This window comes from Panulirus ornatus, chromosome 12 (genome assembly GCF_036320965.1).
Source record: "Panulirus ornatus isolate Po-2019 chromosome 12, ASM3632096v1, whole genome shotgun sequence".
Taxonomy (NCBI): domain Eukaryota; kingdom Metazoa; phylum Arthropoda; class Malacostraca; order Decapoda; family Palinuridae; genus Panulirus; species Panulirus ornatus.
In genome coordinates this window covers 21626010-21645775 of record NC_092235.1, presented here as the reverse complement: position 1 = coordinate 21645775, position 19766 = coordinate 21626010, and the positions used below count along the sequence as shown (strand labels likewise).

Genomic DNA, 19766 nt, shown 5'->3' with positions numbered 1-19766 from the left:
AGGTTTACACACGCTGGTGTGAGGAGAGATAAGGTGAGGTACGAAAGGTAGCGACGAAGAGTCACGAGTGGGTGGCTGGTGGGTGACGTCCGTGTGTGGCTATGTGTGTCCCACACTCCCGTCTGGTCGCCATTGTATGTAAACAAATGGAGTACCCAAGGCTGTATTGTTGTCTCCATCTTCCTTTTTTTTTTCTCTATTCCTTTTCATCTGACGTATGGGAGACGTGCAGTGAGATAGACCTTGAAGTAATTCATTAACACTGTGTCTGTGTGTGTATACTAAAATGAAATTCGCTGTTTATTGTTTATTATTATCATTCGTTTATCAGCGACGGTTGCCTTTCATGAGCTCAAAGTTCCAGTGCAGACAACCGTTAACTCCAGCTGTACCGGGTTATCATGTTTTCAGGCTCAGCATGGTTGAATAATGGAGATAGAAATGAATGAATAAGACCGCAGAGGATGTGTTCTTGTAGCCAACTGACAACACAGGGTGTGTGTGTGTCTGTGTGTAGTGGAGACGGCCCCCATGACATCTTGTTGATCCCTTGACCCCAATTGGTCAGGTCAGAGACCAGACCGTCACTCTCAAAGGTCGTCCCGGTCCTTGTTCAAGGGTCGTGCCGTCTCGTGCTCAAGGGTCGTACCGACGTGCTCAAGGATCGTACCGTCGTGTTCAAGGGGTTGTTAATTATTAGTCAGCCGACCCCTAGTAGTCGTCCCTTTCTCCCCAGTTTTACCGGGAACTGGTATTAACGAGGTATATAATGGAGAAGGACGCGTCTGTCATGCAACAGGTGATGGGACGAACCAGACAAGGGGGAGGGAGGGAGGGTAAATGGTCCCCCTCCACAACCCATTGCGTCATAAAGCGTCTGTCTGGTCTGTGGTGTGGGGGGTAGGGGTGGTAAGTTTCACCCCGCTCCTTAGGAAACATGTGTGGGGGTTAGGGGTAGTAAGTTTCACCTTTCCCCTAGGGAATGGGTGTGTTGGGGTAGGGGAGGGGAAGCCTCACCCTCCCCTTGGAAACGTGTGTGGTAGTAGGCCCCCCCCGTTTCACCTGCCTCGAGGAAACGTGTGTGGTGGTAGGGGGGTAAGTTTCACCCACCCCAAGGAAACGTGTGTGGGGGTAGGGAGAGTTAAGTTTCACCCGCCCCTAGAAAACGTGTGTAGTGGTGGGGGGGTAAGTTTCACCCACCCCAAGGAAACGTGTGTGGGGGTAGGGAGAGTTAAGTTTCACCCGCCCTGAGGAAACGTGTGTGGGGGTAGGGGTGGTAAGTTTCACCCACCCCAAGGAAACGTGTGTGGGGGTAGGGGGGTAAGTTTCACCCACCCTGAAGGCACATGTACAGGAGTTTGGGGGGGGGGGGGAGTTTCACCGGCCCTGAGGAATCATGTGCTTGGGGGGGGGAGGTTAAAGTTTCCACTCTCTTTAAGGAAACGTATGCAGGGATGGGAGGGTAAGTTTCATTAGCCCCGAGAAACCTGTGGTAAAGGATGTGGGTGGGGGGGGCTGAGTCTTCATTCAAACTGCATTCAACGTATGCAGAGATAAGGGGGATAAGTTTCAACTGTCTTGAGAAATGTGTTGTGGGATGGGGTAGGGATGAACTTTCAAAAGCCCGAGGGGAAACATGTGATGTAACTTGAAACAGGTTTTGAGTGCCTGGGAATTTTATGTTGATTTATTGTCTGAAAGGGTGGGAAAGGAGAGGTCACTCGTGCCATCCTTCAAAAAGTTAATTGAAGAACCCAGTTTCTTTCCCTTCCCTTCCATACATTCCCCCCTTGTGCCCCTCTCTCACTTGCTGGGAGAGGGAGAGAAAAGAGAGTTCTGGGAGTGTAAGTAGCTGTGCATGATGGAGTGGGCTGGGCAGAGGTGAGGGTCCATAGGTAAACCCCTTCAGGGTTAGGTCAGAGATCAAATCTAAAATAACCTGTAGTCGTACCACCATACTCAAGGGCCGTACCTTCTTGTTCAAATGACCTTAGTATCATATTACCCCTTCCCAGTGCACTTGCCATCCCATCCCTTTACACCATTGGATTCCACCAAGAACAGACCACTGGGTCCTAATGAGGCTGTTTGTGACTTTGTAAGAGAAGAGGAACTCGTGCATTAATGTGGTCGGACTTGAGAGAGTTGTTCTTTCAGAGTGGAAGACCTATAAACTTTTATATCTTTAGGGAAGCAAATTATGGCAGGTGTACTGTAAACTTACCATCCCTTCTCATCACACTTTTTGTCCCATTCTGGCACATTTGCCATCCCTTCCCATTAAATCTGTCATCCCTTCCCAGTACGCCCTCCTCAGTACACATGCCATGCCTCCCGTCCCAGTACACTTGTCATCCCCTTGCTCCCAATACATGTGCCATCCCTTCAATCCCAGTAACCTTACCATCCTTAATGCCCCAGTACACTTGCCATCCCTACCATTATGGTCCTCTAGCATAGCCTCTCCATTCCACTTGCCATTCCTCTAGCACACCTGTTAACCCCTCCCAGTACATCTGCCATTCTATTCTTATTAGTACACCTGCCATTCCTCCCTTCCCAGTGCTTTTATCATCCCTTCCTTTTCAGTACATGTGCTTTCCTGTCTTTCCAATTACATGTACCATCCCCTCCTTGCCTGTATGACTTTGCCATCCTTTTCTTCCCAGCACACTTGCCATCTTTTCCTTTATAGTACTCTGGCCATCCCTTCCTTCCTAGTACATCTGTGCCCCAAATGCTACTGCTATTTCTTTACTTGCGCCATTGCATGTGACCCCTTACACTGAGCACATGTTCCCACCAGTACACTGACCTCACCCCATTACAATCATTCACCTATCTGTGGTGCACCAGCTCACGTGTCCATTAGTCAGTACTCTTGTCCCTTTTTCACAAGTGCTCCTCCCCTGTACCAGTACATGACAACCTCACCACCAGTTCCACCATTGTACTTTTTTTTTAAGGGCATGCGTTTTTCAATCTGACACAGATATTTTTAAAAGGGCATGCGTTTTTCATTCTGACAGCTTTCTTTGTGGCTCACTTACCCTCTGCTGTCAGTGAGTCTGTCCCATACCACTTCCCCGGTTAGTAACCTTGCCTTTCCTTCCATAGTGGTGAGCCATACCTCATATTCTGTCAAAAGGCTGTAGATTTTTGTAAACAAGTGTCATTATGTGTGAATCTCACAGGCCTGTGTTCAAGTCACGGATGAAGCTGCCAGTTCAGAGCCAATCCCAGCTGTTCATCCATCCCTTTGAAGCAGGTCAATGAATGGATTCCTATATGTTTACCCCTCGGGATATAGGGGAGAAAGAATACTGCCCACATATTTCCTGCATGAAGGCAGTCAAGAGGGTGGCTGGAAATCCTCCCTTCCAGTATTACTTCCCAAAACAAAGAATGGAACAAGGAGGCAAGTGAGGGTTTTTCCCTTTTAAGGCTGTCATCATTTCTTGATGCTACCTTGCTCATGTGGGAAGTGGTGAGCATGTATGGAAAAATAATTCATACTTGATCGCTGTTTCCTGTGTTAGTGAGGTAACACCAGGAAACAGATGAAGATAGACAAATCCATGCACACACACACACACACACACACACACACACACACACACACACACATGTATATATTTATTTATTTTATTTTACTTATTTGCTGTTTCCTGCGTTAGCGAGGTAACGCAAGGAAACAGACAAAAGAATGGCCCAACCCACCCATATACACATGTATATACTTAAACGTCCACACACACACACACACATATACATAATTATACATTTCAACGTATACATACACGTATATACAAATGTACATATCCATAATTGCTGCCTTCATCCATTCCTGTCGCCGCCCAGCCACACATGAAATGGCACCCCTCCTCTCCCCCACGCGCATGCCAGGTAGTGCTAGGAAAAGACAACAAAGGCCACATTCGTTCACACTCAGTTTCTAGCTATCATGTGTAATGCACCGAAACCACAGCTCCCTTTCCATGGTTTACCCCAGACGCCTCACATGCCCTTGTTCAAGCCATTGACAGCATGTTGACCCCGGTATACCACATTCCAATTCACTCTATTCCTTGCTCGCCTTTCATCCTCCTGTATGTTCAGGCCCCGATCACTCAAAATCTTTTTCGCTCCATCCTTCCACCTCCAATTTGGTCTCCTACTTCTCCTCGTTCCCTCCACCTCTGACACATATAACCTCTTTGTCAATCTTTCCTCACTCATTCTCTCCATGTGACCAAACCATTTCAATCCACCCTCTTCTGCTCTCTCAACCACAGTCTTTTAATTTCCACACAGATCTCTTACCCTTTCATTACTTACTCGATCAAACCACCTCACACCACATATTGTCCTCAAACGGGGAAGCCAGCTGTGTTGATGTCACAAAGTCTTTTTGTAATTTAGAAAAGTACAGTAAATAGTCTAGTGATGAAATTAATATCTGTAAGGGTTTAGTGTATGCCAATTTGTCAAAACCAGTGGATCCTAATTGCCCTAGAAGATTTATAAGAGCTATTAACACTAAAAAAGACAATGATATACATATTACTAAAGCAGATAAGGCTAACCCTGTTGTGATTATGGACAAAAGCAATTATTTATCTAAAATGAATTATCTTTTTTTAAGCTCAATAAGAATCCCTTAGAAGTAGTTAATTCTCATTTCACTAAAGAACTGACGTTGTTGAAAGGTGATGGTTCTCTTATCAAAAATTTGTCATCTTTGTCCCCTTCATTGCCATATATGTATGGACTTATCAAAACACATAAACCAAATTTTTCAGCAAGACCTCTAGTGAGTTAGTAGGCTCCATCACATATAGATTGTCAAAGTGGTTAGTTTCTTTGTTAAGCCCTTTAGTGAGTAAGATATCAAATTCTAATATCATGAACAATGTAGATTTAGTTAACAAACTTAACAATATCAGTGTTAATATTGATTTCAGACTTGTTAGCTTTGATGTTTCCTCACTGTTCATAAAATTTCCAGTTGGTGACCTCTTTGAATATTTATTTAATGTTTTGGATGATATTCATTTATCTGTTTCAAAGTCTGTTTTTATTGAACTGATAAAATTGTGTATAAAAGACTGTGTATTTCAATTCATTAGAGAATATATGCTTGAAAATTTGGTATGGCAATGGGTAACCCTCTTTCACCTGTACTAGGTAATCTTTATATGGAATTCTTTGAAACAAAATTATTAAAGGGTATCTTACCTTCTAATGCAATTTGGTTTAGTTATGTCGATAATGCTCTCCCTTTACTGAACAATTTAGTACCTTCCATCAAATTTACTGTAGAAAATGAATTTTTTTTTTTTTTTTTTTTTTTATACTTTGTCGCTGTCTCCCGCGTTTGCGAGGTAGCGCAAGGAAACAGACGAAAGAAATGGCCCCCCCCCCCATACACATGTATATACATACGTCCACACACGCAAATATACATACCCACACAGCTTTCCATGGTTTACCCCAGACGCTTCACATGCCTTGATTCAATCCACTGACAGCAGGTCAACCCCGGTATACCACATCGCTCCAATTCACTCTATTCCTTGCCCTCCTTTCACCCTCCTGCATGTTCAGGCCCCGATCACACAAAATCTTTTTCACTCCATCTTTCCACCTCCAATTTGGTCTCCCTCTTCTCCTTGCTCCCTCCACCTCCGACACATATATCCTCTTGGTCAATCTTTCCTCACTCATCCTCTCCATGTGCCCAAACCACTTCAAAACACCCTCTTCTGCTCTCTCAACCACGCTCTTTTTATTTCCACACATCTCTCTTACCCTTACGTTACTCACTCGATCAAACCACCTCACACCACACATTGTCCTCAAACATCTCATTTCCAGCACATCCATCCTCCTGCGCACAACTCTATCCATAGCCCACGCCTCGCAACCATACAACATTGTTGGAACCACTATTCCTTCAAACATACCCATTTTTGCTTTCCGAGATAATGTTCTCGACTTCCACACATTCTTCAAGGCCCCCATAATTTTCGCCCCCTCCCCCACCCTATGATCCACTTCCGCTTCCATGGTTCCATCCGCTGCCAGATCCACTCCCAGGTATCTAAAACACTTCACTTCCTCCAGTTTTTCTCCATTCAAACTCACCTCCCAATTGACTTGACCCTCAACCCTACTGTACCTAATAACCTTGCTCTTATTCACATTTACTCTTAACTTTCTTCTTCCACACACTTTACCAAACTCAGTCACCAGCTTCTGCAGTTTCTTACATGAATCAGCCACCAGCGCTGTATCATCAGCGAACAACAACTGACTCACTTCCCAAGCTCTCTCATCCCCAACAGACTTCATACTTGCCCCTCTTTCCAAAACTCTTGCATTTACCTCCCTAACAACCCCATCCATAAACAAATTAAAATGAACAAAACAAAATAAACAAATGAAAATAATGTTACCATTTTTAGGTTGCATGATCGATAGGCAAGGAAACAAGTTTAAGTTTAGCATATACAGAAAACCTACCAATGTATGCTCATATATCCATTATTACTCATCTCAACATGATACAGTTAAATTATCATCATTTCAGTCTATGTTCCTTAGGGCATTACGTATTTGTAGTCCAGAGTTTATTGATGATGAGTTTGGGAAGATATATTCTATTGGATCTAAGTTAAAGTACCCTGGATCTTTCATTGATAAATCCCTTAAGTTAGCAAAGAAATCGAGGATGTAAGGCATGTGTATAAGTAGGAAGAGAGGAAAGTGAGTGGTTCTCAGTGAATGTTGGTTTGCGGCAGGAGCGTGTGATGTCTCCATGGCTGTTTAATTTGTTTATGGATGGGGTTGTTAGGTAGGTGAATGCAAGAGTTTTGGAAAGAGGGGCAAGTATGCAGTCTGTTGTAGATGAGAGGGCTTGGGAAGTGAGTCAGTTGTTTTTCGCTGATGATACAGTGCTGGTGGCTGATTCAGGCGAGAATCTGCAGAAGCTGGTGACTGAGTTTGGTAAAGTGTGTGAAAGAAGAAAGCTAAGAGTAAATGTGAATAAGAGCAAGGTTATTAGGTTCATTAGGGTTGAGGACAAGTCAATTGGGAGGTAAATTTGAATGGAGAAAAACTGGAGGAAGTGAAGTGTTTTAGATATCTGGGAATGGATTTGGCTGTGGATGGAACCATGGAAGCGGAAGTGAGTCACAGGGTGGGGGAGGCGGGAAAGGTTCTAGGAGCGTTGAAGAATGTGAGGAAGGGGAGAACGTTATCTCGAAGAGCAAAAATGGATCTGTTTGAAGGAATAGTGGTTCCAGCAATGTTATATGGTTGTGAGGCATGGGCTATAGATAAGGTTGTGCGGAGGAGGGTGGATGTGTTGGAAATTAGATGTTTGAGGACGATATGTGTTGTGAGATAGTTTGGTCATGTAAGTAATGAAAGGGTAAGAGAGATGTGTGGTAGTAAAAAGTGTGGTTGATAGAGCAGAAGAGGGTATATTGAAATGGTTTGGTCACAATGAGAGAATGAGTGAGGAAGGATTGACAAAGAAGATATGTGTCAGAGGTGGAGGGAACGAGGAGAAGTGGGAGACCAAATTGGAGGTGGAAGGCTGGAGTGAAAAGATTTTGAGCTATCGGGGCCCGAACATATGGGATGGTGAAAGGCGTGCAAGGAGTAGAGTGAATTGGAATGATGTCGTATACCGGGGTCGACATGATGTCAATGGATTGAACCAGGGCATGCAAAGCGTCTGAGGTAAACCATGGAAAGTTTTGCGGGGCCTGTGTGTGGAAAGGGAGCTGTGCATTTGGTGCATTACACATGACAGCTAGAAACAGAGTGTCAACGAATGTGGCCTTTGTTGTCTTTTCCTAGTGCTACTGTGCATGCGTGGGAGGAGGGTGTTGCCATTTCATGTTTGGCGGGTTGGCAACAGGAATGAAGGAAGGAAGCAAGTATGAATATGTACATGTGTATATATGTATATGTCTGTGTCTGTATATGTATGTATATGTTGAAATGTATAGGTATGTATATGTGTGTGTGTGTGTGTACGTTTATGTTTAAACATGTGTATGTAGGTGGGTTGAGAGTAGTGCTACTCCTGAAGCAGGAGTTGGAGTATGTGATAGAGTGTAAGAAATTAAACTCTAGTTTGATATAGGTAAAACTGAAAGTGGAAGGAGAGAGATGGGTGGTTATTGGTGCTGGTGCACCTGGTCATGAGAAGAAAGATCATGAGAGGCAAGTGTTTTGGGAGCCGCTAAGTGAGTGTGTTGGCAGCTTTGATGCATGAAACTGGGTAATAGTGGTGAGTGATTTAAATGCAAAGGTGAGTAATGTAGCAGTTGAGGGTATAATAGGTGTACATGGGGTGTTCAGTGTTGTAAATGGAAATGGTGAAGAGCTTGTAGATTTGTTTGCTGAAAAAGGACTGGTGATTGGGATAACCTGGATTAAAAAGAAAGAAATACATAAGTATACGTGTGTAAGTTGGAGAGATGGCCAGAGAGTGTTATTGGATTACGTGTTGTTTGATAGGCACATGAAAGAGAGACTTTTGGATGTTAATGTGCTGAGAGGGGTAACTGGAGGAATGTCTGATCATTATCTTGTGGAGGCAAAGGATGAATATTTGTAGAGGTTTTCAGAAAAGAAGAGAAAATGTTGGGGTGAAGAGAGTGGTGTGAGTAAGTGAGCTTGGAAAGGAGACTTATGTGAGGAAATACCATGAGAGGTTGAGTGCAGAATGGAAAAAGGTGAGAGCAAAGGACGTAAGGGGAGTGGGGGAGGAATGGGATGTATTTAGGGAAGCAGTGATGGCTTGCACAAAAGATGCCTGTGGCATGAGAAAGATGGGAGGTGGGTAGATTAGAAAGGGTAGTGAGTGGTGGGATGAAGAAGTAAGATTCTTAGTTAAAGAAAAGAGAGAGGCATTTGGAGGATTTTTGCCGGGAAGTAATGCAAATGAGTGGGAGATGTATACAAGAAAGAGGCAGTAGGCCAAGAGAAAGGTGCAAGAGGTGGAAAAGAGGGCAAATGAGATTTGGGGTGAGAGAGTATCGTTAAACCTTAGGGAGAAGAAAACAGTGTTTTGGAAGGAGGTAAATAAAGTGCTAAAGACAAGAGGACAGATGGGAACATTTGGTGAAGGGGGCTAATGGGGAGATAATAACAATTAGTGGTAAAGTGAGAAGGAGATGGAGTGAGTATTTTGAAGGTTTGTTGAATGTGTTTGATGATAGAGTGGCAGATGTAGGGTGATTTGGTCAAGGTGGTATGCGAAGTGAGAGGGTCAGGGAGAATGGGTTGGTAAACAGAGAAGAGGTAGTAAAAGCTTTTTGGAAGATGAAAGTTGGCAAGGCAATGGGTTTGGATGGTATTGCAGTGGAATTTATTAAAAAAGGGGTGACTGTGTTGTTGACTGGTTGGTGACGATATTCCTTGTATATATTGGTCATAGTGAAATGCCTGAGGATTGGCAGAATGCATGCATAGTGCCATTGTACAAAGGCAAAGGGGATAAAGGTGAATGTTCAAATTTCAGAGGTATAAGTTTGTTGAGTATTCCTGGAAAATTATATGGGAGGGTATTGATTGAGAGGGTGAAGGCATGTACAGAGCATCAGATTGGGTAAGAGCAGTGTGGTTTCAGAAGTGGTAGAGGATGTGTTGATCAGGTGTTTGCTTTGATGAATGTATGTGAGAAATACTTTGAAAAACAGATGGGTATGTATGTATCATTTATGGATCTGGAAAAGGCATATTATAAAGTTGATAGAGATGCTCTGTGGAAGGTATTAAGAGTATATGGTGTGGGAGGTAAGTTGCTAGAAACAGTGAAAAGCTTTAGTCGATGATGTAAGGCATTTGTACGAGTAGGAAGAGAGGAAAGTGATTGGTTACCAGTGAATGTCAGTTTGCGGCAGGGTTGCATGATGTCTCCATGGTTGTGTAATTTATTTATGGATGGGGTTGTTAGGGAGGTGAATGCCAGAGTTTTGGAGAGAGGAGCTGGTAAAGGAGGTGAATGCCAGAGTTTTGGAGAGAGGGGCTGGTATGCAGTCTGTTGTGGATGTGAGGGCTTGGGAAGTGAGTCAGTTATTATTCGCTGATGATACAGCGCTGGTGGCTGTTTCGGGTGAGAAACTGGAGAAGTTGCTAACTGAGTTTGGTAAAGTGTGTGAAAGAAGAAAGCTAACAGTAAATATGAATATATATATGTATGTGACAGAGTCTAAGAAAGTAACTCTAGATTGATATGGGTAGAACTGAAAGTTGATGGAGAGATATGGGTGATTATTGGTGCATATGCACCTGGGCATGAGAAGAAAGATCATGAGAGGCAAGTGTTTTGGGAGCAGCTGAGTGAGTGTGTTAGTTTTTGATGCATGAGACCAGGTTATAGTAATTGGTGATTTGAATGCAAAGGTGAGTAATGTGGCAGTTGAGGGAATAATTGGTGTACATGGGGTGTTCATTGTTGTAAATGGAAATGGTGAAGAGCTTGTAGATTTATGTGCTGAAAAAGGACTGGTGATTGGGAATACCTGGTTTAATAAGAGAGATATACGTAAGTTTACGTATGTAAGTAGGAGAGATGGCCAGAGAGTGTTATTGGATTATGTTTTAATTGATAGGCACGAGAAAGAGAGACTTTTGGAGGTTAATGTGCTGAGAGGTGCAAGTGGAGGGATGTCTGATCACTATCTTGTGGAGGCGAAGGTGAAGATATGTAGAGGTTTTCAGAAAAGAAGAGAGAATGTTGGGGTGAAGAGAATGGTGAGAGTAAGTGAGCTTGGAAAGAAGACTTGTGTGAGGAAGTACCAGGAGAGACTGAGTACAAAATGGAAAAAGGTGAGAACAAAGAGTGTAAGGGGAGTGGGGAGGAATGGGATGTATTTAGGAAAGCAGTGATGGCTTGCGCAAAAGATGCTTGTGGCATGAGAAGCGTGGGAGGTGGGCAGATTAGAAAGGGTAGTGAGTGGTGGGATGAAGAAGTAAGATTATTAGTGAAAGAGAAAAGAGAGGCATTTGGACAATATTTGCAGGGAAATAATGCAAATGACTGGGAGATGCATAAAAGAAAGAGGCAGGAGGTCAAGAGAAAGGTGCAAGAGGTGAAAAAGAGGGCAAATGAGAGTTGGGGCGAGAGAGTATCATTAAATTTTAGGGAGAATAAAAAGATGTTGTGGAAGGAGGTAAATAAAGTGCATAAGGCAAGGGAACAAATGGGAACATCAGTGAAGGGTGCTAATGGGGAGGTGATAACAAGTAGTGGTGATGTGAGAAGGAGATGGAGTGAGTATTTTGAAGGTTTGTTGAATGTGTTTGATGATAGAGTGGCAGATATAGGGTGTTTTGGTTGAGGTGGTGTGCAAAAAGAGAGGGTTAGGGAGAATGATTTGGTAAACAGAGAAGAGGTAGTAAAAGCTTTGCAGAAGATGAAAGCCAGCAAGGCAGTGAGTTTGGATGGTATTGCAGTGGAATTTATTAAAAAAGGGGGTGACTATTGTTGACTGGTTGGTAAGGCTATTTAATGTATGTATGACTCATGGTGAGGTGCCTGAGGATTGCGGAATGCTTGCATAGTGCCATTTTACAAAGGCAAAGGGGATAAAAGTGAGTACTCAAATTACAGAGGTACAAGTTTGTTGAGTATTCCTGGGAAATTATATGGGAGGGTATTGATTGAGAGGATGAAGGCATGTACAGAGCATCAGATTGGGGAAGAGCAGTGTGGTTTCAGAAGTGGTAGAGGATGTGTGGATCAGGTGTTTGCTTTGATGAATGTATGTGAAAAATACTTGGAAAAGCAAATGGATTTGTATGTAGCATTTATGGATCTGGAGAAGGCATATGATGGAGTTGATAGAGATGCTCTTTGGAACGTATTAAGAATATATGGTGTGGGAGGCAAGTTGTTGGAAGCAGTGAAAAGTTTTGATTGAGGATGTAAGGCATGTGTACGAGTAGGAATAGAGGAAAGTGATTGGTTTTCAGTAAATGTTGGTTTGCGGCAAGGGTGCGTGATGTTTCCATGATTGTTTAATTTGTTTATGGATGGGGTTGTTAGGGAGGTGAATGCAAGAGTTTTGGAAAGAGGGGCAAGTATGCAGTCTGTTGTTGATGAGAGAGCTTGGGAAGTGAGTCAGTTGTTGTTTGCTGATGATACAGCGCTGATGGCTTTTCAGGTGAGAAACTGCAGAAGCTGATGACTGAGTTTGGTAAAGTGTGTGAAAGAAGAAAGCTGAGAGTAAATGTGTATAAGAGCAAGGTTATTAGGTACAGTAGGGTTGAGGGACAAGTAAATTGGGAGGTAAGTTTGAATGGAGAAAAACTAGAAGTGAAGTGTTTTAGATATCTGGGAGTGGATTTGGCAGCGGATGGAACCATGGAAGCGGAAGTGAATCATAGGGTGGGGGAGGGGGCAAAAGTTCTGGAAGTGTTGAAAAATGTGTGGAAGTCGAGAACGTTATGTTGGAAAGCAAAAATGGGTATGTTTGAAGGAAAAGTGGTTCCGACAATGTTATACGGTTGCGAGGCATGGGATATGGATAGAGTTGTGCAGAAGAGGGTGGATGTGTTGGAAATGAGATGTTTGAGGACAATATGTGGTGTGAGGTGGTTTGTTCGAGTAAGTAATGAAAGGGTAAGAGAGATGTGTGATAATAAAAAAGAGTGGTTGAGAGAGCAGAAGAGAGTATTTTGAAATGGTTTGGTCACATGGAGAGAATGAGTGAGGAAAGATTGACCACATCCAGACCCCACAAAACTTTCCATGGTTTACCCAGACACTTCACATGCCCTGGTTCAATCCATTGACAGCACATTGACCCTGGTATACCACATCGTTCCAATTCACTCTATTCCTTGCACACCTTTCATCCTCCTGTATGTTCAGGCCCTGATTGCTCAAGATCTTTTTTACTCAATCCTTCCACCTCCAATTTGGTCTCCCACTTCTCCTCGTTCCCTCCACCTCTGACACATATGTCCTCTGTCAATCTTTCCTCACTCATTCTCTCCATGTGACCAAACCATTTCAATACACCCTCTTCACCTTCTTCTATATATGTATATATAGGTGTTTCCAGCGACTCTGCCTGCAAGACTTTACTCCACTTGTGAAAAGTCACCTTTGGTGAGAATGTATCACTGGGAGTACAGTATCATCAAAGAACTCACTCTAAAGCAGTTTGCATTTCCATGCTACTGGAAATAGTGCAACCTTGGACAGGAGGAGCCTTTGGAAAAGTCCTAGATAACACTAGAGCTCTTTCATAGAAATTGGTTCGGGGGTAATTTTCTGTGATTTTGTCATGGCTTTTTAGTATGCTTATGGATGGGGTGGTGAGGGAGTTAAGTGCAAGGTCTTGGAGAGAGGGGCAAGTATGCAGTCTGTTGGGGATGATATGGCATGGGAAGTGAGTTAGTTTTTGTTTGCTAATGACACAACACTTACGGCAGATTCAAGTGAGAAACTGGAGAAGTTGATGACAGTTTAGGAGAGTGTATGAAAGGAGGAAGTTGAGAACCAGTAGGAATATCATATTAGATTTAGCAGGGGAGAGAGACAGGTTTGTATGGATGTAAGTTTGAATGGAGAAAATATGGTAGAAATAAAGTGTTTTAAGTACTTGGGAGTGGACACTCCTGTAAATGGAAACATGGAAGTAAAGTGAGTCATAGGATGGGTGATGAGGAGAAGGGTATGGGAGCACTGAGGAATGTGGAAAGAGAGGTAGTTATTTAGGAGTGCAGAAATGGGTATGTTTGAAGGTTTGTTAGTTCCAGTGATGTTATATGGATGCAAGGCATGGCTTATAGATAAGGATATGCAGAGGAAGGTGGATGTGATGGAAATGAAATGTTTAAGGACAATATGTGGCATGAGTGGCTTGATCAAGTTGGTAATGAAAGGGTGAGAGAGATGTGTGTGTGGTAGAGACAGCTGAAAGATGTGTAGAAATTCTTTAGACATATGGAGAAAATGAGTGAGGAGAGGTTGAAAAAGATAAGATATATTTTAGAAGTGAAGGGGACAAGAAGAAGGGAGAGACAAAATTGGAGATGGAGTGGAAAAAGGTTTTTAGTGCTTGGCACTTGGATTTGCATGTGAGTGAAAGGTTTGCTCAGGATAACATGAATAGGAACGAAGTGATATACAGGTGGCAATGTGGCATTGATGGACTGAATCAGGGTATGTGAAGCAGCTAGGGTAAACCATGGAAAGGTCTGTGGGGCCTGGTTGTTGAAAGGATATAAGTAGTCAAGGAGTCTTTGTCCCACAGGAACCGCATGCAGCTGAGCAGCACTATGACCTTGTATGTGCTAGTGAACAACCGTTCATTGGTATCTTTGTCTCGGCCTCTCTCTGAGGTGTACCGGGAGTGTCACGATGATGATGGCTTCCTCTATGTTACGTATGCCAGCCAGGAGGTGTTTGGGTAAGTTGCCTTTCAGTTGTTGGTAAGGTCTTAGTTTTCACTCTCTATATTTTCCTTTATCTCTTTTATGCTTGTCTTTTATATCTATTGAAGCTTTTCATTTTCACTGATTTAGCTTTATCTCTTTGTTTCTTCTCAGTTTTGTTTCTTCTCAGTTTTGTTTTACATACTTTGTTTTTGCTCATTTCTCTCTCAGTTGCTTTCACATCATGTTTTCTCCATTGTTATATTATGTCTCATTTCTCTTTTTCATGTAATGCACATTTTATTGTTTAATTTCTATCGGCTTCCTTTTTACCACACTGCTCTTCCCCAATCTGATGCTCTGTACATGCTTTCACCCTCTCAATTAATACCCTCCCGTATAATTTCCCAGGAATACTCAGCAGACTTATGCCTCTGTAGTTTGAACACTCCCCTTTATCCCCTTTGCCTTTGTACAGTGGCACTATGCATGCATTCTGCCAATCCTCAGGCACTTCACCATGGTCCATGCATACACTAAATATCCTTACAAACCAATGAACAACAGAGTCACCCCCTTTTTTAATGAATTCTACTGCAGTACTATTGCAGGATTTCATCTTCTGCAAAGCTTTCACTACCTCTTCTCCCTTTACCAAACCAGTCTCCCTAACCCTCTCACTTCACACACCATGCCGACCATAACACCCTATATCTACCACTCTTATCATCAAACACATTCAACAAACCTTCAAAACACTCACTCCATCTCCATCTCACTTCATCTCTGCCTGTTATTGCCTCCCCATTTGCCCCCTTCACCAATGTTCCCATTTCTTCTCTTGTCTTAAGCACGTTATTAACTCCTTCCAAAACATCTTTTTTTTTCTTCCTAAAATTTAATGGTACTCTTTCACCCCAACTCTCAAATGCCCTCTTTTTCAACTCCTGTGCCTTTCTCTCACCCTGTTGCCACTTTCTTTTATACATCTCTCAGTCATTTGCACTACTTCCATGCAAGTATCTTCCAAATGCTTCTATTTTCTCTTTCCCAAACAACCTTACTTCTTCACCCCACTACTCACTACCCTTTCTATTCTGCCCACCTCCCACCCTTCTCATGCCACATGCATCTTTTTTGCAAGCCATCACTGCTTCCCCAAATACATCCCATTCCTCACCCACTCCCCTCACCTCATATAGGGAGCTGTAGTTTTAGTGCATTACACATGACAGCTAGTGACTGAGTGTGAATGAAGCAGGGGGTAACGATTCTGTTTACTCTGGGATGGGGTAGTGACAGGAATGATGAAGGCAAGCAACTATGAATTTGTACATGTGTATATATGTATGTGTGTGTATTATTTATTTATTTATTTATTTTGCTTTGTTGCTGTCTCCTGCGTTTGTGAGGTAGCGCAAAGAAACAGACGAAAGAAATGGCCCAACCCACCCCCATACATATGTATATACATACACGTCCACACACGCAAATATACATACCCATACATCTCAATGTACACATATATATACACACACAGACACATACATATATACACATGCACACAATTCACACTGCCTTTATTCATTCCCATCGTCACCTCGCCACACATGGAATAACATCCCCCTCCCCCCTCATGTGTGCGAGGTAGCGCTAGGAAAAGACAACAAAGGCCCCATTCGTTCACACTCATTCTCTAGCTGTCATGTAATAATGCCCGAAACCACAGCTCCCTTTCCACATCCAGGCCCCACAGAACTTTCCATGGTTTACCCCAGACGCTTCACATGCCCTGATTCAATCCATCTACCCCGGTACACCACATCGATCCAATTCACTCTATTCCCTGCCCGCCTTTGTTTATGTATATGTATGTATATATGCGTGCATGGGCATTTATGTATATATGTGTGTATATGAGTGTATGGGCCATTCTTTGTCAGTTTCCTGGCACTGCCTTGCTGATGTGGGAAACTGCGATTATGTATAATTGATATAGATAAATCCATTTATAACTGTAATGCACTTCAGGTTTTGAAAGAAAAATTTCCATGTTTTGTAGATTGTGTTAAATATTCTGCTTAAGATACAGGATGTAATTGATGTGGATTAAGATGAAATGTTGATGTGATGTATTATTTCAGGTGAAGGATCCCCATTGTGGTGCACCTCTTGCAATTCTGTGATAGACCTCATGCAAATCTGCTCAAGCCTTGGGATCCTGTATACAGTTGTGATACAGTCAGTGGTAATCATCCTGAGGTGGTATTAGTAGCCTAGGAAAGTAGTAGTAGCCTCAGAAAATGCACCACTGTAAATGAAACCCTTACAGTTTTGCCTAATTTTTCACCCTTAGTAGTATAAAGTAGACATTTTATTTGTAACACTTAAGTTTTAGTTTTTAGGGTTTCATTTAAATTTTTATTGGGTAACCCAGTAGTCATATTATGAAAATACTGTATAAGTGAAACTGGGTGGGAAGACATGTGAATCTATTTTATTTTCCTTTTCATCCTTAGTTGGTCAAGCCTTAAAGTATATATATTAACCATTCACATGTAAACCTTTTGAAGCTGAGAATCTTTATGTTGGATTATGCTCTTCACCACATTCAGTATTGACCAATTTTGACATGAAATTTACATGTAAATATTTTGCAAAATTAGAGTACATTATCATCATCTTTATCATTTTTATTCTTTAAGGATACTTGCAGGCCTGTGCGTTTAGCCATAAATACAGTATTAATGAATTTAAATTGGAAAGTTAGTTCTGTGTATTATTTTATCATCATCAGTAACTAGTGTTGCCACCTTTTCATTTTAGTAGATCTTGACTCCTCATCGAGAAAATTTCCCTCATAACCCACAATCCTATAATTAAAGTAAATTTAGGCTAAATATTTAATAAGGACTTTTTAAGAAAAGGAAATATATCAGTTTCTGAGAGAATGTGTCACTGTATATAATGATACTTTATATTTGTAATATACATGTATTACAAAAGTATGTAAAGGATATTTTTTCCATGCAGTTTGTCTACTCCTTTAGTTTGAAAAAATTAGATTACGATTTAACAGAATGGTGCTACAAGTATGATGACTTTCATGCCAAAATTGGAACAAATAATGAATTAATGTTCACATCCTTAAAGTCAATATAGTTCAGATTCTATGATTGTAGACACTTATGTAGGGAGTAAATGTAAACAAGAAAACTAATGAATACTACGTAGCCAAGCAGGAGAAACTAAACTGTTTAACTGACACAGCACACTGTATGATAAATTCTACTTTAACTTGCATGATATTGATTATATGTTTTAAACCAGTTGTGTAACAAGTTTTCTTTCCCGTTCGTTATGCACTTTTAATGAATTTTATCTTGTGTAATTACAGCAGGCCTTTTGCATTGTCCTTGATCCTTATTCTTATATTTACCAATTTCACCTATACAAGACATGGGTTTGCTCACATCTTTTCACATTCTGAGTCAGACGCAATACTCATTGATGATGAAGCAAGGAAACTATTGTGGTTTGCCAGATTTATATGTAAAGACTTTTTTGGTTCGTAACCAAACAGCAATATGAAGATCTATGCATTCAAGAATTTTCATTTGCTTTTGTAAGATTTATCATGATTGTGTAAACAAACAGATTTGAGGAAGGCAGAGGAAACATAGTTTATTTTTAGTGCCTTTTAATCTGTAATTATGTATACCCTCATAATGGTAAATCAAGTTTTTGCTGTTGCACTATATAACCTGTGCCAAGATGGGGACATGTTGTTTGGTGCTTGCCTCTCCTCACACAAGACCTGCATGAATTCTGTCCTGATAGGGGTATGATCTGGTATAATCTGGAAACCATACACTTCTGCTCACTTCCAGTCTGTCCAGAAGAAATCTGGACATGTGGCAACACTCTCAGTAATGAGAGGTATTTCTAGAGAAAGAACCATTTCAAAAAGTGGTCACTGGTGTAAATCTGTGCTTGTAAATGTCACACCATTTAACTATATTTTTTAGGACGTACTCCAGTACAACTTTTGTCGTTTGCAAATTTTTGAATTACAGTTCATGTTTACAAAAGTTTCTTCACATAATCATCTGAGTTAGATTTTGGAAAGGACACGAAGTTATTCCAGGTGAGGACTGGTAGGTAGTATATTCAGTGAAGAATACCTGTATTATCTCTTGAATATGATCAGTAGTATTAATTTAAATAGGTACTGCTTTTGATTTTAAAATGAAAACTGTAAAAGAAAACTTTCTTTGCACCAATGTAAACCTCAGTTTTTCCTATTCCCACTATTGAAGAACATTATATGTATATCTGTAAATTTTGTGATTTAGATTGTGTAAATTATGAAATAAGGTCAGTGTGATTCTTCAGATGAAGTCAGTCATTGAGTTGTAAATAATCAAAGTTTGTATTTACTTACATACATAAGATTCACAGATGGTGCTTTCAAATTGAGTCTTTTGCAGATTCACATACCCATGTATAACATCAGGAAAACCTCATGTTTATACTAGTATTGTAAATTCCACTGCATTTTATAAGTATTCTAGTTTAATGAAATTAGGCAAGTGTTTATCAGTAAGTACACATTAATTCTGCACTGTACTGTTGATTATTCTGTTTTCAGAAAATACTAACCTTATTTTATAACACATTCAGTTTTGTTAAAACTGTTCTTATTGAAAATATATGAAAGGTTTGATGATGATTTCATTTCATATGGATATTCTCAGTTAAGGTTTTAATAGTAAATGACATTTATACTTGGTGTTTTGATTGATCCATCAATTTTTATTATTCCTTTTCTACCTTCTTTTATATTTTCTGCTGTTTGTAATGTCTTTTCTTAGATGATTTTATATAAGATTAATGTTGCTTGCTTTTTCTTCACAGTCAAGGGTTCAAATGTAGTTTATAAGTGAATTATGAAGGTATTGCAAATACAATACTATAGCAGTTGTACACATTGTGAAAGTCATCTTGTATAAATCTGTTGATAATTGGAGATATACCTCAGTTTTCTGTGAGGCAGAGTGATTATACTAGAAATTATGTACAATAATAACAAGAAAATGTCTGCAAAATTGTGAGAATCATAGCATAACCAGAACATTGCAGCGAGGTCCCCTGCTTGTATAGAGTATCTCCTTTAAACCTTTTACGTATTGTTCACATTGTGAATGTTTAATCTGTTTAAGTGGGGCTGTTTTAAAAACTAGTGAGAAAAAATTGTATAATGGTCCAATGTAAGTGTAGCCTTCTCAGTTAATGCTGTAATTTACCAATGCAAGGCTCGTGACAGAATTTCACTCTTGGCTGTTGAGCCAGTATAG

At 41.1% G+C, this 19766-nt stretch overlaps 1 protein-coding gene across 2 annotated transcripts in view; it reads left to right on the top strand.

Moving 5' to 3' along the window:
- Positions 1–19196, top strand: part of LOC139751843 (microtubule-associated protein 1 light chain 3 gamma-like) — a 140986-nt gene extending 121790 nt beyond the window's left edge. For both annotated transcript variants that reach the window (XM_071667471.1, XM_071667472.1), the window contains 2 exons: positions 14289–14444; positions 16554–19196. In XM_071667471.1, coding sequence (XP_071523572.1) covers positions 14289–14444; positions 16554–16557 — 160 coding nt within the window. In that variant the 3' untranslated portion in view covers positions 16558–19196. The remainder of the gene's footprint in view (positions 1–14288; positions 14445–16553) is intronic.
- The last annotated feature ends 570 nt before the right edge of the window (positions 19197–19766 follow it).